Here is a 26791-nt window from a genome sequence, read left to right as displayed (position 1 = left end):
TAGGCTGGAAACAGCCTGGACTAGAAATAGAAAACAGGCATTTCACAGGTGGGGAAACTGAGGCAGCAAGGACTGGCTTGCTGTGCCTGCCACCCCCTGCCCCCCGCCCCTGCGCTCCAAGATGGCAGGTGGGGACCACAGGCATGGAGTCGCGTGCACACACAGGCACCCCACTTCTGTGGCTGTCCCAGAGGTCCAGGGGCAGGCACGCCTGACTATACCACTGGTTCCCAGCCTGGGCCAGAAGCAGCTCCTGTGTCTGGCACGTGCGCTTCTCCGGAAAACCCAGATCCTCATCCTGGATGAGGCCACGGCTGCCGTGGACCCCGGCACCGAGCTGCAGATGCAGGAAGCCCTGGGGAGCTGGTTTTCCCAGTGCACGGTGCTGCTCATCGCCCACCGCCTGCGGTCCGTGATGGACTGCGCCAGGTAAGCAGCCCCTCCCACCAGCCCACAGGGCCGCCCCAGTGGCAGCGGGGGATGGGACAGGGGGCAGGGGGCAGGGATAGGAGGCCATGGGACAGATTCCCAAGGGCCACCACAGAGGGCACACCCCTGTATGCGGTTTTCAAAATACACATGTTCCATGAACACCCCTCACAGAGATGCCAAAGCTGGTGCCCAGGCTGCCGGTGCGGCTGCCAGTGACGGAAAGCTGTACAGAAAGGTTTTGTGGGTGCAAAGCTGGAGGCTGTGCTGGGCTCTCCCATCCCCTTCTCCCTCTTCCCACAGGGTGCTGGTCCTGGACCAGGGGCAGGTAGCAGAGTGTGGCAGCCCGGCCCAGCTGCTGGCCCAGAAGGGCCTGTTTTACAGGCTGGCCCAGGAGTCGGGCCTGGTGTGAGTGGAGCCCTGCACCTGCCCCCCACCCCCAGACTGCAGAGCCTGCAGCGTCCCTGGCATTGCTGTCTGTCCCCGTGATGTCCAGTCTCGTCCCCTCCCTGCGAGGAAGGAGGCAGAGTGGCTGGTGACCAGAGCGTCCGATCCTGAGGACCCAGCCCTGTCCACAGGACGACGCGGGCCAGGCTGCCTGGACTCACCTGGGGGCTCAGCACTGAGCCCAGGCCCCATCCTGGCGAATGAACCCAGAATCGCCGTGACGCTGGCGTAGAGATGACCCACCGATCTCGCGCACATTCATCGTGTCTGGTGGTGCGTTTAGTATTTTGCTGTCCTGGGTCCCTCCTGCCGCCATTTCCTGGCCATAGCCACCCCCCTCTGGCCCCAACCACTGCTCCATCCTGCTGCTGTGTTTTCATGGCTGCCCCCTGTGATGCCAGTGTGCAGTCACAGCCAGGAACCACTGCCCCTCTGCCCCCATCGGGGTGCTCCTGAGCTGGACACACAGCCAGGTACCCCACTGCCCCCCAAAAAGGGCTCTCCAGGCCCCAGCAAGTTCAGTTCCCAGAGGAAAGGCAAGGAGCCAGGACTCCTGGGCCCTGTCGGGAGAATGTGCCTGGGACCTGGCACACTTGATACACACGGTGGCAAAGGACCCAACTCCAGCTTGCCCGGGGAGCCCTGGGAGCACCCGGTGCTTCTGCACCAGACACCACTGACCGTCCAAGTCCACCAGGTGAAGGCCAAGCACTGGACTGAACCAAGGACAACAAGGCCCAGCTCAGGCCTGGTTCTGACAGTGGCCAGAATTCCAAGACTGGACTCAAAACCAGCTTCAGGGAGCCAGCATTGTAGCATAGCAGGTTAAGCCACCACCTGCAATGCCAGCTTCCCACAAGAGCACCAGTTCGAGTCCTGGCTGTTCCACTTCTGATCCAGCTCTGTTAATGCGTCTGGGAAAGCAGCCAAAGATGGGCCAAGTCCTTGGGCCCCTGCCACTCATGTGGGAGATGTGGTTGTTGGCAGCCACTTGGGAAGTGGACCAGCGGACGGAAGATCTGTCTGGCCCCCTCTCTCTAACTCTACCTTTCAAATAAATAAACGTTTAAAAACAAACCCACAACTTCAGGAGTGAGGAAAGAGCTACACCCACAGTGGCCAAGCCCAAGGCCACTGGCAGAGAGGTGTGCAGGGCAGCGAGTGAGGCTGGGTGACTGCGTTGGTCTGATCTGGGTGGCCTGGTGACACTGCGTGGCAGAGAGCTGGTGAGCAGTAGAGGAGACGACACGTGGGACTCCTGGGCGTTGAATGGTAGTGCTCCGCCCACACACCTTGGTCCCATGGGAGTGGTGACCAAGACATCTGCCATCAGTCCCCTTGGCTGGGGGAGGGGCGAGCCACCCAGTTCAAACTCCCCAGTCTAGGCCACCTGCTGTCACCCAGGAGCCACTGATTATTGGGCAGCGGCTGTGTTGGAGTCAGGAGTGGCCAGGAACCCACACCTGCTCCGCCCCTGCCAGGCGGCTAGGACTCTGCAGTGGCCCAGCCTGCCGTCGGGCTGAAGGGGCCTCACAGCCCCCGTGTGCATGGAGTGCTCCCGGCAGCACTCCCCCCAGGCCTCCTCCAGAGCCCCAGAGCCTTTGCCACAGACCAGCCTGGCCAGGGAGCAGAGGGTGAGCCATGGGGGTGTCTGGACACCTGCCAGGAGGGTGGGACGCCGGCGAGAGCCAGCAAGGTCACTGCGTGGCTGCCTTGCTCCACGCATGTCCCAACAGGGTCCACCTGGCCTGCGCCTGCCACCTCACTGCAGACACAGCTCTCCTAGCCAGGGGAAGCAACACAGTGTGGCCCCTTCCTAGAACCTGTGGACAGATGAAACAGCACAGGACGGGGTCTCTGCACCTGGGCGTTCTGTCTGCAGTGCCGACAGCTCGCTGGCAACCTGACGTCCACACGAGGACCCCTCCTCGGCAACAGGGCCGGAGCCGGCTTGCCTGCCTTCCTGACCGGGTCCACGCTGCTCCCCAGCAGCGGGCACAGCACAGGGCACATGGGCTCCGTGAATGCTGTGTGCAGAGGGACGAGCGAGTGACACCACCACAGCCGATGGCGTCCTCAGAGCACACGGGAGGCTGGGCCCTTCTCCTGCCAGTGTTCATCCTCCTGGCCTGGGCAGGCGATGACCTGTGGTACCCACAAGGGGATGCCAGTGCCAGCGTGGCTCGGGTCCCTAGCAGAAGAACTTAGTCTGTGCACGCAGCTGCCCGTGCCCCACAGGCAGGAATTCAGCCAGGAAGACAGAAGCCCCCCATCTTCAGGGGCTCAGGGGGGAGCCAGCAAGGCTGCCCACCCTCCAGGGTGAGACAGCAGGAGGGAGGCACCGAGCACGGGGGGCCACAGGAAGCCAGGCTGTGCAGAGCATCAAGGACAGGCTGCTGCGGGGAGGTGGGGCCAGGGTAGGCTGGCCACACCAGCGGATGCAGGCGCTGACGGGATCAACAACAGACCTGGGGTGGTGGGGGAAGGTGGCAAAGGACAGGAGCCCGGAGACCACCGAGGAAGGCTTTGGACTGGGACCAGCATGGCAGCAAGAGGAGGATGCATGGCAGAGTCCAGGTGTTGAGAGAAAGTTAAGTGAACGGCCTGGGGGCCTGGAAGCAGGAGGGAGCAAGACCGGACCGGCAGCTCATCACTGACCCTGTCAGCCCCAGTCCTGCCTCTGTCCAGGCCAGGGCCCCTCCCGGGAGGACTTTTGCAAACACCGAGGCCAGGGTGGGGTGTGTAGCAGGTGCGCACCACTGCTCCTGCCTCCCTTTGTCCTGCTGCTATACCACAGCCAGTGAAGACGCCTGCCTCCCTAGCGAGTCCAGGCGCTGCTTCCACTCCCAGCTTCCCGTTAATGCCCCTGGGAGGCAGCAGGGGGACGGCTCAGGCAGCTGCGTTCCTCTCACTGGCCTGGCCTGGCCCTGGCTGCTGTGGGCATTTGAGGGAGCGAGCCAGCAAATGGAGGATCTCTGTCGCTCTGCCTTGCAAATAAAAGGAAAATGAAGAAAATTCAATGAACGTCACCGATTTCTCCAGAACAGCAAGCTGCCCACCCCACCCAGGCTGCACCTGGGAGACGTGGCTGGGACCTGACCTGGGACCTCAGTGCTCAAGGTCAGGCTCTGAGCTGCACACTCCAAACCGACACCAAGGCCCCGCGCCAGGCAGATCCAACCCCTCCTCACCCTGCCGGTCCCGACCACACCAGGCCCTCCCACTGTGCACCCTCACGATCCAGCATCTCTGAGGCCAGTCATGCTCATGAGCCATCTGGCACTGCTGGCACGTTCCATCTCAGGATATGGCAAAGAGGTGTGGACCCCACTACCCAGGCTCCCCCGGTTCAAAGCTGGAAACCAGACACCCCACCTTGCTACCCCAACTTTTAAACCTCAGAAACCACATCAGGACAGGGAGAAGCACTTCTCTCCCATAGGCACGCCCCCACGTCCCAGCTTCCTCTGGTTTGGCTGGAGCCATGTGACTGATTCTGGCCAATGGGCTGTGAGTGGAGGTGACACGTATCCCTTCCCTCGGGAGACGCTGATAGGTGGGCATGAGTCGTCCACATGCTCCCTTCCGGCAGCTGCTCTGGGATGGCACCCGATCCTCTCCAAGACTTGGGCTGGCAAAAAACACACTGCCTCCTGACGACTTGGGGCTCACTGGTTACACAGCCTGGCCCACCTACCCTCACGCCAAGTTTATGGGCGACGCTGGCCCGCACCACACACACACGGGCACTGCTACTCAGCTCCGGGACTTCACGGGGAAGAGCTGACAGCTCCCAAAGCAGCACCCAGGCACCTGCCCAGGTCACATGACCAACAAGTGACAAACACAGGACTCACGCCTGAGTGGGACTCAGGCCCGGCCCCGGCCTGCCGGCTAAACCCCGACAGTGGCGCCCACTGGAGATGACCAATCTGCCGCGTCCTGACTCGGCTGGAGAGGCTGCCATGCCCGCTGATGCCCCACAGAAAATGGAACGTTTGTCTAGAAAGAAATAATTTTTTTTACTGCAAATTATTTGCAAATATTCACGTTTCCAGTGTTAAGTCATTACAAAAAGATTCCCAAGAAAAACTTGGTTTCTTCAACATGAGAGAATGGTATAACTTACAAAAAAATAAATATATATTTCACCTAAGAGAAGAAAGATGCTTTCTCTGGCTTGAAGTCAGCAACGTAATTCGTAGCAAGTACGACCCAGGGCAGCAGCGAGCGCGCTCCGCGGCCGGGGTCTGGCTTTGCTTGCAACAGAGACCCCCGCGGGACAGGCTGAGAGGGGCTCCGGGTCCTTCCTCCTCCGGGAACACAAGCCCCACGGTCAAGTGCAGGCCGGCTTTGGCGACTCCCTGGGAAGGCTGGTCCTCGGTCCAATGCTTCTTCCCAAGGAATTAAACGCTTCTGACGGATTTTCTCCTGGGGGCAGTACTTTTTTCAGTTAAAAAAAAAAATAAAAAGAAACTCTCTGATACTCGTGAGCAGAATCTTGTCTGGGCAGAGGAGCAGCCAACGCTGGGTTCTCAGCACCGCCACCCTGGACAGCCCAGCAGACACCGAGGGCGAGACTTGAGGACCGGAAACCAGGAGGCGACTCGGGGAGACTTCGGGTACCGACTGGTCACACCAGGAGGTGCCTGGCACTCTGTCCTTTGGATGCGTCCTAACCAGAGCAGCCCTTCAGCCCCTGAGGGCCCCAGCAGGGGCGAAGCCACCCTGGCAACAGGTGAGGAGCAGCAAGAAGGAGAGCCGGGGCGGCAGCAGGGCCAGCGAGCGGGGAGGTCAGCGCTCAGAGACGAGACCCCGACCCTGGGGCTTTGGGTCCAGACCCTCCGCTCGTCGGTGCGTGGGGGCAGGAGACTGCCTGTGGCCACTGCGGCAAGTCCCGGTGGAGGCCGCCTCCCAGCACCCCAGCTCCTGGAAGGCCCGACGGCTGGTGAGAGCATTATCTGGGTCCCTGGGACAATGGTGACAATGGTGGCGACGTTCACTGTACTCAACCTCAAAACTGCAGCCCCAATGACACAAAGCCTTCCTCGAGGAACCAGGCAAGGATGCTGGAGGCAGTGGGGAGAGTGGGCAGGGGGCCGATGGCTTCTCAAAGCCTCGGCACCCCCAGACTTTGGATGGAGAGATCTCAGGCGTGGCTGGATTTGGTCACTAGCATCTTTTACACACCTGCCTGCGCCGGGAGCCAGGCTCGCGTTCCCTGGGGGCGGTGAAGGCATGTGTCTCAAGGGAGACGGGAAGCAGGTGTGTGTGTTTTGGGGACGGCGGCGTCTGTGTCTTGTCTCTCCTGTTTCCACAAGGCCGACTTCAGGCACAGGGCTGCAGGGTGGCTGCTGCTCTCTGGGTGTGTTTTGGTTTTCTGGGTTTGGTTTGTGTGTTTGGTTTCGGTGCAGGTCTGGCCCGGGACGCTGCTCATGGGCCCTGCAGTTCTGAGCTCCGGGGCTCACACCAAGCCGGCGTCCTTGGCCATGCTGTAGAAGAGGCCCCTCCGCTGCAGCAGCTGGGAGGGCGAGCCACACTCCCGGACTTCGCCTTTGTCCAGGACGATCACCCTGCGGGGGGGGGGGGGGGGATGCACATGTGAGGGGGCGGGGGAGAGGAGCACGTGGCTGAGTCCCGGCTTTCGCTCAGGCCCCGGCATCTTCTGCCGGCACTGCTGCAGTAGCCCTCATCTACCCGCCCGTCCTTGGTCCCGACTTCTCGTGGACCTCCCGTTCCCAGGAGGCTTCCTCAATCTGCACCCTCACATCAGTCACGCAGGGGCCGGCGGTTGGCTCAGCAGGTTAAGCCCCTGCCCGGGACGCTGCCATCCCATATGAGGGCTCATTTGCGAGCGGACTGCTCTGCTTCTGAGCCAGCTTCCTACTAAGGCACCTGGGAAAGCAGTGGAGATGGCCCAAGCGCTGGGGCCCCTGCCACCCACCTGAGAGACCTGGATGGAGTTCCAGCTCCTGGCTTCGGCCTGGCCTTTGTGGTCATTTAGGGAGTGAACCAGCGGATGGAAGATGTGTTTCCTCGCCATCCCAGCCCCCAGCCCTGTCACTGTGCTTCTCAAATATATATGTGATATTGCTTTAAAAATTAAAGGAGGAGTAACGGTGACACAATGCTATCAAGTGTTCACATTCAGTGTTCCGGGACTCAGAAGGTAACACACAGCTCCTAGGGCAGTCTACGACAGGCACGGCAGCCTCCTCCGCAGAGGAGCAGCCGGAGTTAGTACTTCAGCCTCTGCGGCCGGCGCTCCTATCACAACCGCTCCTCCGTGCTGCAGTTACGTGGTGAAAACAGCTGGAGACACGAAGACATCGAGCAGGTGCGCCTGTGTGCCAATACAACTTTACTCATGGGGCTGGCATCGAGGCATAGTGGGTAAAGCTGCCACCTTCGAAACCGGCATCCCATATGGGCACCGGTTCGAGTCCCGGCTGCTCCACTTCTGATCCAGCTCTCTGCTATGGCCTGGGACAGCAGTGGAAAATGACCCAAGTCCTTGGGCCCCTGCACCCACATGGAGGACCCTGAAGAAGCTCCTGGCTTTGGCCTGGCCCAGTGCTGGCCTTTGCAACCATCCAGAGAATGGAAGATCTCTGTCTCTCTGTAACTCTGACTTCCAAAATAAATAAATCTTAAAAAAAAAAAAAAAACAAAACAACTATTTAGAAAAACACAGGGCTGGATCTGACCTGTGGCCACAGTTTGCTGTGAGGCCAGGTGCTTGTGAGACCCCACACATCCCACCTCTCGGTTGCGCTGGGACGTGACATCATGGTGCCTGGCATGTATTAGGTGTGCAGGGGTAGTTTACAAACTCCCCACCCCTCCACTGCTTCATGGAGCCCCTGGAACACGCCCACACTTCCATCCGTGGTTACTTGGCCCTCCATGGTCCAGATTCTTGGCCCTGTCCCCTACTATAGCCCTCTCAGCCCTAACCTCCAGGCTCCTCCTGGTCAGTACATGCACCCCCATTTCAGACCCTTACTCTGGGTCCTAGAATGTTCTTTCCTTACCTCAAAGCTTAGCAAACAGCCATCAGTGCCAGTTTTTATGAGTAAAGCTTTATCAGCATAGCCACATTCCCTCCTTTATGTAACGCACATGGCTGCTCCACACAACCCATCAGAGTAGAGTAGCCACAAGTCAGCATGCGGCCACTAAGTTGACACTCTGGCCCCTGTTCTAGATCTTTCCACAGCCAACTCCTTCCCACTGCTGGGGCTCAGCTCAAATGTTGCCTCCTTGGAGGGGCCTTCCCTGACCACCCCCACTCAGCTTAAAGCACCAGGGCCACGTGACGCCCACATGGGCTGCTTTTTCTGTAGATAATCTTACAAACTATGGAATCAAATGGAATCCAGCCTGGACATCATGTATTGTTTTCCTTCTGATATTTAATAGAAAACAAACACTTTTAGTGAGCCCCTAGGGGCCTCTGGTGCTGACGCCCTCAGGGGTCTCAGCTGTCAGCTGCTCTGCCCATTGTCTGTGGCCCCTGACTAAGGTACTCGGTCCCTGAGGCAGGCACCCTTGTGGAGGGCCAGCATGGTGGGCCCTCTGTGCAGGTGTGCTGGGTGACGGTGGGATGCCAGGAATACCTGGTACTGCCCCAGGGACGGAACGGGCCCCGTGGCCGGGCTGTTACTGGGGATATGGACAGTGGTGAGTCAGCGACTCGGGCAAGCCCCAGGCCATGGGGGGTAGTGGCCTCACCTGGTGTAGTCCATGATGGTGTTGAGCCGGTGGGCAATGGTGAGCACGGTGCAGTCGTCAAACTGCGTCCGGATGGTGGACTGAATGAGGTCGTCCGTCTCCAGGTCCACGGCTGCTGTGGCCTCGTCCAGCACCAGGATCTTCGTCTTCCTCAGCAGAGCCCGCGCCAGGCACACAAGCTGGCGCTGCCCGACACTTAAGCAGGAGGAAACAGCCAGGAGATAAAGTGTCAAACCAACCCTGGCCCTGAACGCAGGCCTGAGCTAAGGGACAGGAAACGTTCGGTGACCCTTCAAATAGCAAAGCACGTCCATTGCCCACGTCTGTGCCCACAGCAGACATCACTAATCAATCACAACACCCCTCCTGTTGATTTAGAAGCAGGATAAGAATCACTCAACACAGGGCTCAGGTGCTATTCAAAAGCCTTGTCCAGGGCGGCACAGGGAGTAGTGTGGGACACAAAAACAGCCCTGTCCCAGGGGAGGGCCTGCACAGCTGACTCTGGACTCAGCCACGGGACTTGGCAAGGGGATGCTGACCAGGACAGCTAAGGCCAGCAGCAGCCTGAAGTGGAAATGCTCCCTGGGACACCACGCCTGGGCCATCTGCTCATGGACCAGGAACCTGAGCGCACCCTCATGGCCTCAGCTAAGGTCAAGGCAGTCAGCCAGCAGCCAGGTGATCTCCAGACACCCGAGTGAGCCAGCAGGGGCAGCAGGGCCACCTGGGTGATCACCCTGGCAGGTGAACAACCCACCGACTGCTGCTGCTCTCGACCACCACGCAGGCAGGATGCCACAGCAATGGGTAACTTGACCAGGCACTGAGAGGTGACACCAAGAAGGACCACAGAGGTTCCTGGCTGTGCCACACATCATCGCCGTGCAGTGCTGGGGAACCGCTCTTCTGCCCGGAGCCGCGTGGGCATTTACAACGTCATCCACAGGCCACGGAGACCGAGCGACTGAACGACCAGCCTGCTGCAGACATACCGGATTTCGAGTCCTGTCTACAGTCACCTGGCAGGGCCAGGCCGGGTGACTCCGGAGCTGGGCATTCCCCGCCCCTGCTAGTCGCTGGGCGGCTGCTGGGATTCCTTAAAGAAGGGTCCAGGCTGGGGGGAGGGGTGGACTTGGAGGACTCCCGCCATGCTATCTGCTGACTGGGATCGAAGCCCTCAGTAAGCGTAGTAACTGTCAGCCGCTCTTAGCTGGCTGCAGCTGGCTAAGAAAGGCAACGTGCTGGCCATGCGGGTTATACCGCAGCGTACAGGAGCCTTGACCGAGACCGCTTTCCCGCCTACCTCAGGTTCTCCCCGCCTTCCGCACACTCGTGGTTCAGCTTGTCGGGGAGGGCGGACACGAACTCCTTCAGGTGAGCCAGCTCCAGGGACGTCCACACTTCCTCGTCTGAGTAGCGGCTGAATGGGTCCAGGTTCATGCGCAGGGAACCGGAGAACAACACGGGGTCCTGTCCAGGGAGAGGGGTGGATGCATGAGAGCCTCACAGCAGGCCTGGGGGGAATGGAACCATGCAAGATGGGGCTCAGGGCCCCTCAAAAACCACTCTTTCCAGAGACCCTCCTAGTGGGGCGGGAAACGCCAGCAACCCCGGGTTCAGCAGAACAGCACAGATTCCTTTCCGACAGAGCCCCCCAGAGCCTTCGCTATGCAAATGTACTAGGGCCCCCAGAGGGTGATGCCAGCTGTGAAAGCGGTGGGCTCCTGCCCTCTCCCCGCCTCGGACAGAGAATCCCAGACACTCCGGGCAGAGTTACACCTGAAGGAGACCTAGGAAGCGCTCACCACCTGCGGGGATGAGTCTAGAACACTCTTGCTTGTTGCCCTGCCTAGGAGAGCGGTCAGATTTTCTCATCCTGACTCTGACAGGCAGGAGAGAAAGACGACTTCGTGATGCTCAGGCAACCGCCTCCAGTGTGGCGGGGGAGGGGCCGGTCCCCAGTGAACTCCCAGCTGGGCGTACGTGGCCCCGAGGAGACTGCGTGGGAGGAGAGGCCGTGCCGTCCTGGTGGGGGCAGGGGGCCGTGGGCCGCGGCAGGAGCCCACCTGGGGGATGATGGTGATCTTGAAGCGCAGGTCGTGCAGGCCGATCTTGGCGATGTTCACGCCATCGATGATGATCTCGCCTTCTGCTGACTCGTTGATCCGGAACAAGCCCAGCGTCAGGGAGGACTTGCCGGCTCCTGTCCGCCCCACGATGCCAACCTGCGGGCCAGGAAGGAATGCTGCTCCCTGGGGGTCGCCCCTGCCTGACAACACCTTTGCCCCACAGCGGTCCAGTCATCTGGTCAACCTGACTCCCCCCACCACTGCCCGCTCCCTCTGCAGCTTCTCAAGGACCCCTTCAGGGGCTGTTTTGGGTTCAGGTCAAAGGTCGGCTTGCTGGGATTTCCCAGGGAACTCATCGCCCCTCTTGTAAATCAGCAGTGACTTTCAGTCGCAAGAACGTTAGGTAGCCATCACGTCTTTCCCCACCCTTTCTCTGCTGGTGACTTTCCCACCCTGAGCTGTCTCCACTCAGCCCCGCCTCGAGGGATTGAGGGATTGAGGGATCCGGGACAGAGTCAACGACGGACATTCCTGACCTCCAATCACAGCCTCCCCTCCCCTCGGCTGGGCTCCTGAGAGGTGGGCCCCAGCCTGACAACTGTCACAAGGCCGCATGTGCAAGCTGGAGAGATTATCCTGTGGGAACGGAACACTCAGAGCCTTGGGGCAGGCACACTTGAACAAATCCTTATGTTTGGAGATGCAAATGGCCTTAGCCTGACTTCTGAGGAAATTCGTAGGATCTCAGGGCAAGGACATCTTCCAGGAATAGCTGGGAACCAGGGGAAAGTTCAAGCATCCTGACGACTTCACGCACCCCTCAGCCACGCTGGGCTCCAGGCCACAAACTCAGAGGCCCGGGGGAGCAAGCTCGTGAAGCGAGCGGAGAGAAACTGGGAGGCACCCACCGCGCCCACACCGAGCCAGGCAGAGAGCAGGGCCCGGTGCCACCTGCAGTTCTGATAGTTCAGACAAGCAGGAAGTGGGATTTTTACACAAAATGCCCTAGCTCGCAGCCCTGTCAGACAGTGCCCGCCGTGCGCTGAGCCCAGGGGATGGGGCGTGCCTGTGTGGGGAGGTGACGCAGCTGGCTTCACCCGTGGATCCGTGGCCCACGCACAGGGTGAACAGGCAGGGACACGACGTGCACCTACCTTCTCACCACCGTCGATGGTGACATTGATGTGCTTGAGAACCAGGTCCAGGTCCTCCCGGTACCGCAGCCCGTAGTCCCGGAATTCCACTCGGCCCACCTGGGGCCAGGTGCTGGGTGGAGCTGTCTCCTGGATTTGCCAGGGAGCCTGGGATCACGGCGGGGAGACAGGCAGGATGGGAGGATAAGCAATCTGAAGCCTGGCCCACCGAGTCCCTCTGGTCCCTCCGACCCCCTCGCTTCCCAAACATGCTTGCCCCAGGGCCTTTGCACGTGTACCTCCCTCTTTCTGGAATGCTCTTCCCCAAACAGCCTGCTCGCTCCCCTGCTGCACACCTCAGAGCAGTGCCCGTGAACCTGCTGGCCCCGAGTCCCCCTCTCATCCCCTGCTTCACTTCCCTTCAGAGCGCTGACTGCCCCACTACCCTCTGCGAGGACGGGCGCGTTCATGGTCACTGCCGCCTCCCAGGACTCAGCACACACTGACGGATGGGCAGCCTCCCCTCCAGAAGCTTCTGTGTTTTTGACCTTTAGCATATCTCCATTTTACAATTTATTTATAATTTATCAGTAATTTATAATTTATAATATGAACTAAGAAAACACTGCAGGAGGGTAATTAGAGGGATCTGGAGAGAAGTGGGTGGGACTTTTCAGCTATAAAAAAATGTAGATTTGCATATTCATAAGGACTACAGTGATCTTTATTTTCCCTTGTACTCTTCAAATACAGTCTTACTATAAAAATGTAAAAATAAGTTAAAATCAAATAAAATACTTTTAAAAGCTGAATTCAATGGAACATGTACTTTTAATGTGTGCACTATAGTCACTCAGCTTTTATAAAAAACCAACTAGAGGCAGGCGTCTGGCGCAGCACTTAAGTGGCCACTTGGGCTGTGTGCCTCCAGTATCGGAATGCCTGCTTTGAGTTCTGGTCACTCTGCTTCCAACCCAGCTTCCTGTTCGTGCGCACCCTGGAAGGTAGCAGCTGATGGCTCAAATGCTTGGGTCCCTGCTACCCCCGCGGGAGATCTGGACCGAATTCCCTGGGCTTTTTCAGATAACTGAGGAGTGGACTAGCAGATCGAAGATCTCTCTCTCTGCCTTTCAAATAAAATGAAAGTAAATTAAACTTTTTTTAAACCTTAAGATTTCTGAAGAAATCTGAAAACTAAATAAATTTTTTTGGTGCAAAACTCCTAGTGTAATACACGCTTGTTCCCACAGGGGGTGCTCGCCCACTGTGAGCAAAGCTCTGAGAGAAGGAGAGGCAAGCCAGACTCCTGCAGGCTGGGGTGCCGGCCCTGGTCTTACCCGCAAAAGGGGCCTTTTTTAGAGGACGGGTGGCACAAGGTGCAGAGCCCTGCGGGCCTGGGCAACCGCCTCAAGCTGTCAAATGGGACAGTAATGGCATCTGAGTTCTAAGGCTGCACGAAAAGTGAATGAAAGACTCTACGTCAAATGTCTAGGGCAGGGCCTGGCGGACCACGAGGGCACGGTGTGCACGCATCACCAGGCACTGCCACATCACCAGCATCACTGCCAGGACTGCCGGTGGGGGTGTGCGAGGCCTCGGGCGGCAAAGTCTGGAGCCCTGGGTCCTGGTCCCAGCTGCTCTGCTGAGCCACACGTGACCCTGGATCCGCCACTGCCCCGGGGTCCATTTTTCTCCATCTATAAATCGGGGACTTGGGGTACGTAACTGCAGGGGTTCCCAAACTCTCGCCAAGGCCTCACCACATCTGTGTACTAACTCTTAATACTGCGAACTCATTCACCCTTCATTTCTCAGCTTATCTCAGAGGAAAATTCATCTAGCACCACAAGTGGAAAACCCACACCGTGTTCCATAAAAGAAAGCCCCACAAAAGCACGCAGCACGTGAGAGAAGGTGACTCAGACGGTGCCTGCCCGGCGAAGCTCCAGCATCGAGACTGCCCGCTGCTCAGCGGTCTGCTGCAGGAAGACTTTCTCTAGCACGGAATTCAGAGTTTCTGGGGTGTCACCATGAGGCAGGACACAGAATCGAAGGGAAAATGTCTCCTTGCTCTGCTACGAACATGGGCTGTCCCAATGCCCTGACAGCACCCCATCACCCTGGACGTGCGCACTGCACACTGCGGGAGAAGCTGGGGTACACGAAGCACCTGTCCATCTAAACGGGACAGGAGACCATAGGAGGATGGACTTCCACCTGGTGGGGCAAGCAACACACCCCAACTGCCCAGACGCAGAGAACACACAAGGCACGGCTCAGGTCTCTTTCGGGCAAAGCCACCACGGACCGAGGCCGAAAGGCTGGGCCGAGGCCCTTGCTTTACCTCCTTCTCAGTTTCTGAATACTCCTTGAGTCTCTCCACGGCCACAATGTTGGTCTCCATCTCGGACGACATCCGAACCAGCCAGTTCAAGTATGCGGTGACCTGTGAGTGCCAGAGTCGCGAGGAGCTACTCGAGTGGACAGCGCTACCTTGTTTTCACTGAATAACTATGAACTTTCCAGGTAGGAGATGCACAGAAACCAGCCAGCCCACAGGCAGAGTTGCCACACTAAGCAAGTACCACATCTTCCAAATAACCCACGTGCCACACAAGGAATCCAAAAGGAAATCAGCAAGTATTGTGAGCTAGGTCGTGGTAAGTAAACACAATGTAGCTAACTCGGAAGATGCAGCTAACAGAGCGCTTGGGGAAAACGTGTGGCTTTAAAAGTACCTCCCTTACAGAAGGAAACAGCTTGTCGGGCCTACACAGTCTCCCTCACTGATGGGAATCCATCTTGTCAAACTCCGCTCCAGCTCAGGCAGGTCACCAGCCTTGGGCCCACTCCTCAAACCCCACTCAGCCCCTTTCCTCCCCACTCCACTCCCACAGGAATCCAAGCAAAGGCCCGGGGAGTGTACAAGGGGACTGACAATCCGGCCTAGCAGCCCTCCTACCTGCAGCGAGTACGACACTGAGAGGCCCACCAGGCCCGCGCTGAGGCTGTGCCGGGAGATGACGGCAAACAGCGCGGCGAACAGCACGATACAGTTGCCCACACACTCCAGCCGCACGGCCAGCCACCTGCAGGGACACGGGGGAGGGACGCAGACGCAAGCAGTCAGTCTCCCGGGGACGTGGCCCCCAGCTCCGCTAACTGAAGTGACCGACACAGAGGCCTTCTCAGCTCGGCTCATCTGGAATGTGCAGCCTGGGCAGAGGGGGCAGGGTCCAGGGGACACGGCGTCTGTCTGCCTCTAACCATCTGGCCAGCTCGGGGAATAAAGCTGAGTTCTCCAGAAACAGCCTTCCAGGAATCTAAAACTTTCCTTTTTAAGGACCAAGTTTTCTCACTAAGCCTTTAAAGTATTATTCTTACAGACATCTTTAAAAACAGATGTCATGGGGGCCGGCACCGTGGCTCTGGCATCCCATATGGGCACCGGGTTCTAGTCCTGGTTGCTCCTCTTCCAGTCCAGCTCTCTGCTGTGGCCCGGGAGGGCAGTGGAGGATGGCCCAAGTGCTTGGGCCCTGCACCCACATGGGAGACCAGGAGGAAGCACCTGGCTCCTGGCTTCGGATCAGCGCAGTGCCGGTCGTGGCGGCCATTTGGGGAGTGAACCAGCAGAAGGAAGACCTTTCTCTCTGTCTCTCTATCTATATCTCTACCTGTCAAATAAAAACAAAACAGAAAAAACAGATGTCATGGAAATGCCTACATACTAAGAAGTCATCAACTGTAAGAGGCATCGGCGATCTGAACTCTGGGCAAGAGACAAATTGAGAGGGGAGAAGCTAACTACATCTTACTCATTTTTACGTTTTCAGTTTTATCTTTTTCTTTTTAATTTGAGAGGCAGAGAAAGAGAGAGAAACAGAGATTCTTCCATCTGCTGGTTCACTCCCTAAATGCCTGCAGCAGCCAGAAGCCCAAAGTTCAGCCCAGGTCTCTCGCGTGGTGGTGGGGGTGGTGGGGACGCAGGGACTACGGCTACCACCTGCTGCCTCCCAGGACGTGCATTAGCAGGAAGCTGGAATTGGGGGCGGAGGCTGGGACCCGAACCCAGCTCTCCTATATGGGATGTGGGCATCTCAGGGGCTGCTTAACCTCAAGACCAAATGCCCGCCCCCAAGCCCCCATTTTAAATGCCTCCTTCATATCCCCAGAGATTTCAGAAATGTTAACACATTATTTTCTTTTTCTTTTTCTTTTTTTTTTTTTTTTTTTGACAGGCAGAGTGGACAGTGAGAGAGAGAGACAGAGAGAGAAAGGTCTTCCTTTGCCGTTGGTTCACCCTCCAATGGCCACCGTGGCCGGCACACCGCGTTGATCCAAAGGCAGGAGCCAGGTGCTTCTCCTGGTCTCCCATGGGGTGCAGGGCCCAAGCACTTGGGCCATCCTCCACTGCACTCCCGGGCCACAGCAGAGAGCTGGCCTGGAAGAGGGGCAACCGGGACAGAATCCGGCGCCCCGACCAGGACTAGAACCCGGTGTGCCGGCGCCGCAAGGCGGAGGATTAATCTAGTGAGCCACAGCGCCGGCGGAACACATCATTTTCCCTTCTGAAATGCACGGACACTTGTTGGAAGCTGCCTTCTGTAAGGATCGGGAGCGTGAGGCGCATAGGTGGCACCCCTGTCCCCAGGGAGACGGTGTCCTCGCTCTTTCCCATCATGGCCCTGGTGCTGCACGTCATGCATCCTCGTGTGAGCCAGACCCTGACGGACTCCTTGCTTTCTGTAAGGAAGCCAAGGCCCCCGGCGATGCATGGTCTCCCCTCGCGGCTGCACACAGAGGGGTGAGATGGCACCAGGTGGGCTCCCGGGTGGGCACTGGCCCCCTCCAGGGCATTCTCTACCTCTGTTCCCCAAACATCTATCAGGGTGCAGATGGACCAGCGGGGCTCAACCACACGCCTCTCTGGACTTCAGCAAATAGCGAAGTTCTGTCTGCACCCCCTGTATGGACGGATGCCCCTTGCTCGCTCTGGAGCCACAAAGTGGCGGTTTCATACAATGCGGCTTCAGACGCACCTTGCACCCCTAGATGAGGCCTCGTGGGAGAGCACCTAACCCCGATGATGTGGTGTCACCAGGACACTGGCTAAGGGGGGAGAGCTGCAGAGTTTCTGGCTCCAGGGGAATGCTGGTACTCTCCACACTCCCGTCCCTGCCCTCCCCAGGAAGAAGGCGCGAGAAACGTGTGGAGGCGCAGGGGTGGGCCCGCTGCCACAGGCCAGCGCACCTGTTGGCCACGATGCTGGGGTAGTAGGCCTTCTGGTTCTCGTCCACCTTCAGGTCGCTCTGGCGGATGAAGCGCTCCTGCTCCTCGAAGGCGCGGATGACGCTGACGCCCAGCAGGGTCTCGTTGAAGTGCGAGTACACCGGGGAGCGGCTCACTGACTCCAGGCGCTTCAGCTGCCGTGATGAGGCCACGTAGAACCTCTGCGTGGGGGGTGACAGGGAGACAGAGATGGGGGAAGAGAAGGACCTCTCCCCCCATCCTCCTGGGGCCGTGCTCGAGGAGTCTGGATGCGACTATGATCCACCTGCACCCCACCCCCAAGGCAAAATGTTGGAGGTGACTTTTTTTTTTAATAAAGATTTATCTGCGTTTTAATTTATTTATTCAGTTATTCAAAAGGCAGAGTGACAGAGAGAAGGAGACAGATGATTGATCCACTAGGTCACTCCCCAAATGGTCGCAACAGCCAGTGGTGAGGCAGGCCAAAGCCAGAAGCCAGGAACGGCACGCAGGCTGCCATGTGCGCGGCACGTCATTCAGTGCTTCCCGGTACAGGAGTAGGAAGCTGGACTGGAAGCAGGACAGCCGGGACTCAAGCAGGCACTCCGATGTGGGTGCCGGAGTTGTGAGTAGCGGCTTCACCTGCTGCGCCACGATGCTGACCAATGCAGGGCTGGTCTCAACTGCCTGGCACTGCTTCACTCCCTAGACGACCACATGGCCAGGGCTAGGCTGAGCAAGAGCTGGGAAAGCAATCCAGGTCTTCCATGTGAGGGAGAAGGATCCAATGGCTCAGGGTTTCACCTGCTGCCTCCCAGAGTCGGCATCAAACCCAGGCAGCCCAAAGTGCAAAGTGGTGTCGTAACCACTAGGGCAACACTGGCCCCACAGCTGCTTTCTTAACGGCAGAGCTGGAGGACTTGGAGGGTTGTTAGGGAACAAGCCCTCCTGGCCTCCCACCCTGGCCAGATGGGCCACAGCGGGTACTGGATGCTACACCCGTGGCTTTTACAAGGTTGGCAGTTTTGTTCTGGGTGGCCACTCAGGCTTCAAGCTGGAGGCGGGTTTGCCCCTGGGGCCCCAGAACTCTGGGACCCAAACTTGACAATTCCCAACCCCCAGCAGGCACAAATGGTTACGCTAATTCCCAGAAAGTTTATTTTTATTTATGTGAGAGGCAGGTGATCATGGTGGGAGGCTGGAAAGACAGCAAGATGGATCTTCCATCCACTGGTTCAGTGCCCAAATGCCTGCAATCGCTAGGGCTGGACCAGGCCAAAGCTCGGAACCAAGCACCCCATCCAGGCCTCACATATGGTTACAGGGACCCAAGCACTCCAGCCATCCTCCACTGCCTCCCAGGTGCACATTAGCAGGAAGAATGCTCACTATGTTGTTTAGCCACTATTACCTGTGTCTCTGTTACCTGAGGAGGCATTAGGGAGTTAAGGACTTTATACTGAAAGACACTTTTAATAATAAAAGTGACTTTATAGCTAAAGGTAGCATTCTCTTTTCAAATTTACAGCTAGAAGAACACACACAAAAAAGCTGGCAAGAATCCACTGAGGGCTCATGGGACGGAGACCCACCCCCGTTTTCCGCAGCACACCTCTCACCTGCACAAAGAAGTAGACGAGGCCCAGCGGGGGGATGATGACGGCGGCGATGGGCGTGGCCAGCAGCACGATGATGCAGGCGCCCACGACGCTGAACAGGGAGCCCATGAACATCTTGATGACCTGTGGGATCATGGAGTCGACCGTGTCCAGCTCCTTGGAGAAGCGGTTCACCAGGTTCCCGCTGGGTGTCCGCTCGAAGAAGCTCATGGGTGAGCGCAGGACATTGTGCAGCAGGTCCAGGTGCAGACGGCGGGAGGCGAAGATGCCCCCGATGGACACGGCCATGGAGTAGCCGAACACAGCAATTCCTGCAGGCAGGCTGCGGTCAGCGCGGACAAAGCAGCCCAGATCCCAACCTCCTAACAACAGTGGCGGCCACAACAAAGATGACAGTGGCCAGTATTACTCAGCGTTTACTGTGCACTAAGCTGGGAGGTGCTCTGAGTCTGGGATGTGAGTGAGTCTCACCTTCACGATGCTTCAGAGAGAGAGTTCTATCACTACCCCTTTCACAAGGAGAAACCAGGCCTACATCGGTGAATTCCTTTGCCCTGGATCTCCTCAACCCACACGGGAAGCAGAGCGCGGCCCGGAATCCAGGCAGCCTGCCCGGGGCCATGCTCGTCCCCTGTGTGCCCCTTTCCTCTACACCGGCGCAGTCCCGTGGAATTCTGCACTGCTCGGCCTCTGTGCTGCCCTGCGTGCCAGCCACTGAGCACCTGCCAGGTGGCCAGTCCAACCCAGTACCCGCATTTTAAATCTGATCTCACGTTCACTAACTGCAGTTCACACAGCTACCTGCACCTGCAGCGTCCACACTGGGTACCACAGCTCTAATCAGACGCTGCTCTGTGTGGCCTCAGCTGAGCACCACATCGTCCTGGGTCTCTGCTTTCCCTTCCCTCAGTTATAATTGGGAGGCCACAGTCTTTTCCCTACTGGCAGGGGGAGGAGAGGTTAGGGACGGATAGGCTCAAGAATCCCCATCTGCTGTTCCAACGGCTTCGTCAAAGCCACCTCCCAGATCCTCTCAACACTCGTCACGTTGCATGGCACTGGCGCCAATCTCACAGGGACATAGAGGGCCCCACCTCCACCCCCTTAATCAGAAAGAAATCCAACAGGCAGAGGCCAAAACAATAGGCACCGGAGCCAACACTGCCCAAACTGTCTCTGCCCTTAGCAGCTTGTGGAACCTTCCAACAAGTCATTTCACCGCTCTGAACCTCAGCTTCCTCATCTATAAAACTGGGGCAGAGACACTTAGCTCTGAGCATGGTCAAATGTGCAGCACTGACCTTGCAGTGTGCCTGGTACACAGGAAGTGCGCAAATGTGGGAAGCGTGTGCTCCTACTGTGTGCATGCATCACACACACTGAACGGACACGTCTGGATAAAAGCACACAGCACAGCAGCCAGGGGCTCCCGGGCCACACCTGCCTCGTTCTGTGCCAGGGACACAGAAGTCAAAGCATATGAAAGTGTTTCCAGAAGAGCCAGGCACCAAGCAGAGACTCTGTCAACGATGGCATGCTGGGGGGCCCAAGGCAGCACACAGAAGGGGTAGGGCAGGGCTCCTCAGTCTCGTCATTGTTGACAGATGAGGCCAGGTGACCGCTCTGAGGCCTGTGCTGGGCACCGTGGGATGGTGAGCAGTACCTCTGGCCTCTAGATCATCAGCAACAGCCCCTTCCCTGCCAAGCCTCAACAACCCAAAGCATCACAGGTATCAAATGTCCCCGGTGCAGCGTCGGCATCCCTTGTGGTGCCGGTTCAAGACCTGGCTGCTCCACTTCCGATCCAGCTCCCTGCTGGTGGCTCGGGAAAGCAAAAGAAGACGGCCCAAATACTTGGCCCTGCATCCATGAGGGAGACCCAGAAGAAGCTTCTGGCTCCTGGCTTTGGCCTCCTAGCCCTGCCTGTTATGGCCATCTGGGGAGTGAATCAGGGGATGGAAGATCTCGATCTCGATCTCTCTCTCTCTCTCTCTCTCTCTCTCAAGATCTGCTCTCCTCCTCTATCTGTAACTGCCTTTCAAATAAATAAAAATGAAATCATAAAAAAAAGTCCCCTAGGGGACACCAGTGTCCATGATTGGGAACCAGGAATACACACGCGTCTCCACTGCACAGAACATGTCAAGGGCCACAATGGGACTTCAGATACCTCTTCACCCCAACACTGCCACAGGGGGAAGGAGGTCTTTCCAGCCAGCACTGCTCCCAGCAGTCTCTGTTCTCAACGTTCCTCATCTGTAAAATGGGCTCACTGGAGCTCCCCTCCCTTCTAGCTCCCAGGGCCATGGGAAACACAGCATTCCCGAAACATCCATCCTATAAAGATCTGGGTGTGTGTAATGTGACAGGTGTGGTTCATCTGGGCTTGCCCTGGGTCTAGCGTCCACAAAACCACGAGGACTACAAGGGTAACTATGGAATGACGCGATTACAGGGGCCAGAATCAGGTGGGGCAGGGTGGCAATGGGGGCACCCACCTTGTGAAATGCCCAGGGCCCCATACACGCTCAGGCGGACTTTGGTGTGCTCCTGGGTTCCGTTGACGACGGGGTCATCCGTCCAGAGACTGAGCCAGTAGTTGGAAGCCAGGGAGGAGACGTGGTTACACAAGAAGAGGAAGATGCTCAGGAAGGAGATGAAGAGTCCAATGGCCTTCATGTAGTCCCAGTACACGGACAGCTTGACCTGGAGGCCCCGGGAGAAGACATCTCACACAGCGCCCCAGCCCCGGCCGCACCTGCACAGCCAGGCCCAGCTCAGAGCCTGCGCCTCCGCCGTGCTTACGGCAGGGCTCCTTCCAGGGGTGTCTGTTTTTCTCTCATAGTTTTTATGTATTTTCAAAACTCCTTTCTAGAGACTCGTATTATGGCACAGCTGGTAAAGCCGCTGCCTGTGACGCCAGCATCCCATAAGGGCACCGGTTCATGTCCGGGCTGCTCCACTTCAAATCCAGCTCCCTGCTACTGGCCTGGGAAAGCAGAGGAGCATGGGGTTTGGGCCCCTGCAACCACGTGGGAGATGTGGATGAAGCTCCTGACTTTGGCCTAGCCCAGCGTTGGCCACTGTGGCCCCCTGGGAAGTAAATCATCAGATGGAAGAAATCTCTGTCTCTCCTTCTCTTAACTCTTTCAAAATAAATAAATAAATCTTAAGAAAAAAAAAAAAACTCCATTACATCCATATATAAAAGTATATAAATGAGCGCACACACAGAACTGCACTTGTTTTTAAAAGTAAATTCTCAGGGCCAGCGCTGTGATGCAGCAGGTAAAGCTACCATCTGCAGTGCCAGCATCCCACATGGGCGCTGGTTCTAGTCCCGGCTGCTCCACTTCCAATCCAGCTCTCTGCTATGGCCTGGGAAAGCAGTGGAAGATGGCCCAAGTCCTTGGGCCCCTGCACCCACATAGGAGACCAGAAAGAAGCTCCTGGCTTCGGATTGGCATAGCTTTGGCCATTGTGGCCATTTGGGGAGTGAACCAGTGGATGGAAGACCTCTCTCCACCTCTCCTTCTCTCTCTGTGTAACTCTTTCAAATAAATAAATAAATCTTAAAAAAAAAATAAGAAATAAAAATAAATTCTCAAGGTGGGCAATGTAGCACAGTGGGTTAAGCCCCACCTGGAATGCCTGCATCCCGTATTAGAGTGCCTGGTTTAAGTCCCAACTACTCTGCTATCAATCCAGCTCCCTGATAATGCATCCTCAAGGCAGCAGGTGTTGGTTCAAATGCTTGGGCCCTGTAAGCCATGTGGGAGAACTGGATAGAGCTCCAGGCTCCTGGCTCTGGCCTGACCCATCCCTAAATGTTTTAAGTGTTTGGGGAGTAGACCAGTAGATGGAAGGTGGATCTCTGTCTGTCTCTCTCTGTCGCTCTGCCTTTCAAGTTCATGAAAAGAAACATTAAAAAAATTAAAAAGTAAAATACACTTTGGATCATGCTCATGGATGGAAAATTGACCTCTGCCCGAAACAGATGATCTCTGAAAGAATGTAACACAACAAGAGCTCGCGGGTGCTCTCCCTGTTACAGAGAGGCCAGCACCCAGCCGAGACTCTCACACATATAGCCACGTGCACTAAGAGAAAGGAAACCAAGGACAACAAGGGTCTTTCCGACTGTGTCACCGGGTTCTCTTCTGCACTGGGTCTGCTTGCAACCTGAACCCACCCCCCCCACCCCACCCCCACATAAAGGAGGCCACCTGAGCCACGGGAAGCCCCGGGTTAACACACCGAGGTTACCCTCAGAACTCCCGAGAGCCCCGAGCTGATCAAGGCAGGTGGTAGTCAGGGCAGCAGAGACTGCAAGCAGCCCCCATGCTGTCTGATGGCCGGGGTTCAAGTCCCAGCTCTGTGGCTCAGCAGCTGCAACCTGGGGCAGGCATAGCAGTTAGCTTCTGTGGCCTTGGTTTCCCATGATGTCAACACCTCCCCAGGCTTGGAGAGATGCAGGCCTGACTATAAACTCAAAGACTCTGCATGGCACCCAGCACACAGCAGGTGCTCCAGGAACACTGGCCACGGCTCCTGCTGAGGAGGAGGGCCTTACCTGTCCCGTCTGGGCCTTGTCCGCCTCCATCAGCTTCCAGGTCTCCTCCTCCTTGGCCCCAGGCTTCTGGAGCTCAGTGGTGCTGTTGTGTTGCCTGCTGATGTCCCCGCTGTAGGAGGAGCTGCTACTGAGCTGTCTGGAAAAGCAAAGTGCAAGAACATCAACCAAAGGGACGCTCAGGGCAAGGGGCAGTGGCCCCTGGGCTGGGCCGCTTGTGTGCGCCTGAGCTATGGCTACAAGACAGTATATTTCCACATGTGCAGGACCAAGCACACACCCTTCATCCTTCAGGCACTAAGGTTTGGATCTTCAGAGTCCCCCAAAGCTGCCTATGTGAGGCTTGGTCCCCAGAGTGGGAGTATTGGGAGGTGCTGTGGACCTTTAAGAGGTGGAGTCTAGGCTGGCGCTGTGGCGCAGTGGGTTAACGTCCTGGCCCGAAGCGCTGGCATCCCATGTGGGCGCTGGTTCAAGACCCGGCTGCTCCACTTCCGACCCAGCTCTCTGCTATGGCCTGGGAAAGCAGTGGAAGATGGCCCAAGTCCTTGGACCCCTGTACCCATGTGGGAGGCCCAGAAGAAGCTCCTGGCTCCTGGCTTCGGATCGGTGCAGCTCCAGCTGTTGTGGCCACTTGGGGAGTGAACCATTGGATGGAAGACCACCCCCCCCCCCCGCCTCTCCTCTCTCTGTGTAACTCTTTCAAATAAACAAATAAATCTTAAAAAAAAAAAAAGAGGTAGAGTCTAGTGAGGTCCTTAAGTCACTGGGACAAGCCTTCCAAGGGAACTGTGGGACCCCCATCCCTTTGTTTCTCTCTCCATCCTCGCTCAGCACGTGTGCCTTCTTCCATGTGCTCTGCCACCTGTCACCTGCTATGGACCTTTGCCATGCCTTTTGGACCGTCAGTCTCCAACCTGTGAGCTAAATGACCTTTCCCTCCTAAGTAGCTTGTCCCAGCTGTTCTGCTGCAGTGACAAAGGGCACACACACTCCAGGGACACAAGCACCAACCATGAGGAACGAGAGCGGGAGCAACAAGGTCTGTGGCCATCTGGGAGGGGTCAGCTTGAAACTGATGACCACCGTGGGCTGGAGGGTGCTTGCTGAGTGACACCAGCACACAAGCACCATTCTCCCAGGGCACCCTCTCGGGGCCACCTCTGTAACATGAAATGATGGAACCGGTGTGGCACTTTGTCCCATTTTGCTTTTGCTCATTTTATTTTTTGGCTCTTTTTATTGTTTGAAAGATGATTTAAGACCAGCCCTATGGGCCGGCACCGTGGCTCACTTGGCTAATCCTTTGCCTGCGGCGCCAGCATCCCATATGGGCACCAGTTCTAGTCCCGGTTGCTCCTCTTCCAGTCCAGCTCTCTGCTGTGGTCCGGGAAGGCAGTGGAGGATGGCCCAAGTGCTTGGGCCCCCACACCCGCATGGGAGACCAGGAGAAGCACCTGGCTCCTGGCTTTGGATCGGCATAGCACCAGTTGTGGCAGCCATTTGGGGGATGAACCAACGGAAGGAAGACCTCTCTCTCTCTCACTGTCTAACTCTGTCAAAAACAAACAAACAAACAAACAAACAAAAAAACCAGCCCTATGGACTTATATTTTTGTGCTTTGGCTTTTTTGGTGGGAGAGGGAGGTCACTTCTAGGTTTTTCGGTAACTTTACCTGCATGGAAATTTCTATTTTAAAGAAAAGTTGTATAGAAGAAAAGACTACATGTCCTGCGCCCAGATTCACCAATTCTTCACATTTTGTCCCATCTATGTTATCATCTCTCTCTCCATAATTATACATATCATTCTGAATACAAATGTATCACTTTTCAGAATCTTTAATCATTTCATTTTTGATGTGATAAATGTATCAAACATAAAAGCCTCAAAATAGCTGAGAGATCACGTACCCACCAATGAGGAATTAACAAATGGTAACACACTGTATATTTCCTTTAACTTTAAAATTCAGTGCATTAGCCAAGTACTAATGCCACAGAGGTAATCACAGTTCTCAAGTTGTCTTCCCTTCCTGTCCATTTTTTGGAGACTCATTTATTTGAAAGGTACAGAAAGAGGAGGAGAGACAGGAGCCTGGTACTTCATCTGGGTCTCCCCCTTGGCGGACAAGGGCCCAAGTGCTTGGGCCATCTTCCACTGCTTTCCTAGGGGTATTAGCAGGAAGCTGGATCAGAAGTGGAGCGGCCAGGACTTGAACTGGTCACTTGAACTGGTCACTAACCCACTGTACCACAACACCAGGCCCAATTCAATCTTTTATACCACATTACCAAAGTGTGTGTACCTAAGGATACACATACTTGACTTTCATATCAAGGGCTCCATCAACTAGCCTTTCAGTTCACAGCTTACGTGCAGGCCTGCCATCCACGTGGGAGACCCAGATGGAGTTCCTGGCTCCCAGCTTCCACCTGGACCAGCCCTGGCTGTCATGGGCACTTGGGGAGTGAACCAGCGGATGGAAGCAAGCTCTCTCTCTGCTGCTCTGCTTTTCAAACCAACCAACCTTTAGGAGGCCTCTGTGGTTCACACAATGTGACCGCAGGGATCTGAGGAAGGCTCCACCCTGGAACACACAGCCTCTTCTGCAACCCCACTGCACGGGACAGGGGCAGCTCAGAGCCCGCCGTGAAATAAACGTGTCCCCATAAACCCCATCTGACAGGGAGAAGACCGAGGCACAAAGCATTCTGGTAGCAAAGCCCACTGGGTCTCCAAGGACCTTGCTGAAAGCAAAGCTCCCTTAAGGCAGCGCTAATACTGGCCCGTAGGCACACGCGCTTGGAGACCAGACGGAGGTGCAGACCCCAGCCCGGTCTCTCCCGAGCTGCCTGACTCATGCACAGCTCTGTCCGCTCCCCCTGTGAAACAGCTGTGCAGCCCCTCGCGGAGCACAAACCAGGCAGTCGCTCCTGCCTGACGACTCCTCGTGACCAAGCGCAGGTTCTCACGGCCTGAACCCTCCTGGGCCCCCAGAGCGAGCCGACTGAAGAGCCACAGCAAGCAGGGCCTACGGCCAGACGCCGACGCCTATGCGAGCCGTGCCACCTGGCCAGAACAGGGTCAGCCTCCCCGCCCCCAGCCTCTGCGCCCTGGAAATCAAGGCCCCTGGGGGATTCGGGAAGAGGGCCCCGGAAGCCTGCCTGTGCCTGCCGCCTCGTCTCGCCGGCCCCCCGTCAGGCCCCCAGCGCCCTCACCTCTGCAGCAGCTTCCCCCCGCCGTCGGTCACCAGCATGCCATTCTCCATCTGCTTCGTCTCCTTCCCAGGGCCGCTGCTGCCCGTTAACCCTGCAGAGGGAGACACAAAATGCGGCAAGTGGGGTTTTAAGAGCCGACGACAAAACCACATAGGAAACAGGTCCCTCCTGGGAAAAGAGAGTAGTAACTTGGCCGCCAGGAAGTTCAGGGTGCTGAGAGCCGCCGTTGCGGTGCAGGGGGTTAAGCTGCCTTCTACAACACTGGGATCCCAAATGAGTGCCAGTCCGAGTCCCGGCTGCTCTGCTTCCAATCCAGCT

At 57.0% G+C, this 26791-nt stretch overlaps 2 protein-coding genes across 10 annotated transcripts in view; one reads left to right on the top strand and one right to left on the bottom strand.

Moving 5' to 3' along the window:
* Positions 1–1953, top strand: part of ABCC6 (ATP binding cassette subfamily C member 6) — a 52084-nt gene extending 50131 nt beyond the window's left edge. For both annotated transcript variants that reach the window (XM_051847488.3, XM_089321502.1), the window contains exons 30-31: positions 235–429; positions 733–1953. In XM_051847488.3, coding sequence (XP_051703448.3) covers positions 235–429; positions 733–841 — 304 coding nt within the window. In that variant the 3' untranslated portion in view covers positions 842–1953. The remainder of the gene's footprint in view (positions 1–234; positions 430–732) is intronic.
* A 2920-nt stretch (positions 1954–4873) lies between these two features.
* The window catches only part of ABCC1 (ATP binding cassette subfamily C member 1 (ABCC1 blood group)), a 131908-nt gene continuing 109990 nt past the window's right edge, over positions 4874–26791 (bottom strand). For all 8 annotated transcript variants that reach the window (XM_089321633.1, XM_051847486.3, XM_089321629.1 and 5 more), the window contains 12 exons: positions 26474–26564; positions 23258–23393; positions 21183–21390; positions 18685–18995; positions 17066–17265; positions 14778–14904; positions 14160–14261; positions 11837–11983; positions 10680–10838; positions 9917–10083; positions 8611–8805; positions 4874–6449 (listed from right to left, as the gene is read on the bottom strand). In XM_089321633.1, the coding sequence (XP_089177759.1) occupies positions 6341–6449; positions 8611–8805; positions 9917–10083; positions 10680–10838; positions 11837–11983; positions 14160–14261; positions 14778–14904; positions 17066–17265; positions 18685–18995; positions 21183–21390; positions 23258–23393; positions 26474–26564 (1952 nt within the window). In that variant the 3' untranslated portion in view covers positions 4874–6340. The remainder of the gene's footprint in view (positions 6450–8610; positions 8806–9916; positions 10084–10679; positions 10839–11836; positions 11984–14159; positions 14262–14777; positions 14905–17065; positions 17266–18684; positions 18996–21182; positions 21391–23257; positions 23394–26473; positions 26565–26791) is intronic.

This window comes from Oryctolagus cuniculus, chromosome 19 (assembly GCF_051225735.1).
Source record: "Oryctolagus cuniculus isolate XC-2025 breed Fujian yellow rabbit chromosome 19, ASM5122573v1, whole genome shotgun sequence".
Classification (NCBI taxonomy): domain Eukaryota; kingdom Metazoa; phylum Chordata; class Mammalia; order Lagomorpha; family Leporidae; genus Oryctolagus; species Oryctolagus cuniculus.
Note: the sequence above shows the minus strand (reverse complement) of the source record. Positions and strands in the feature narration are given on the sequence as shown.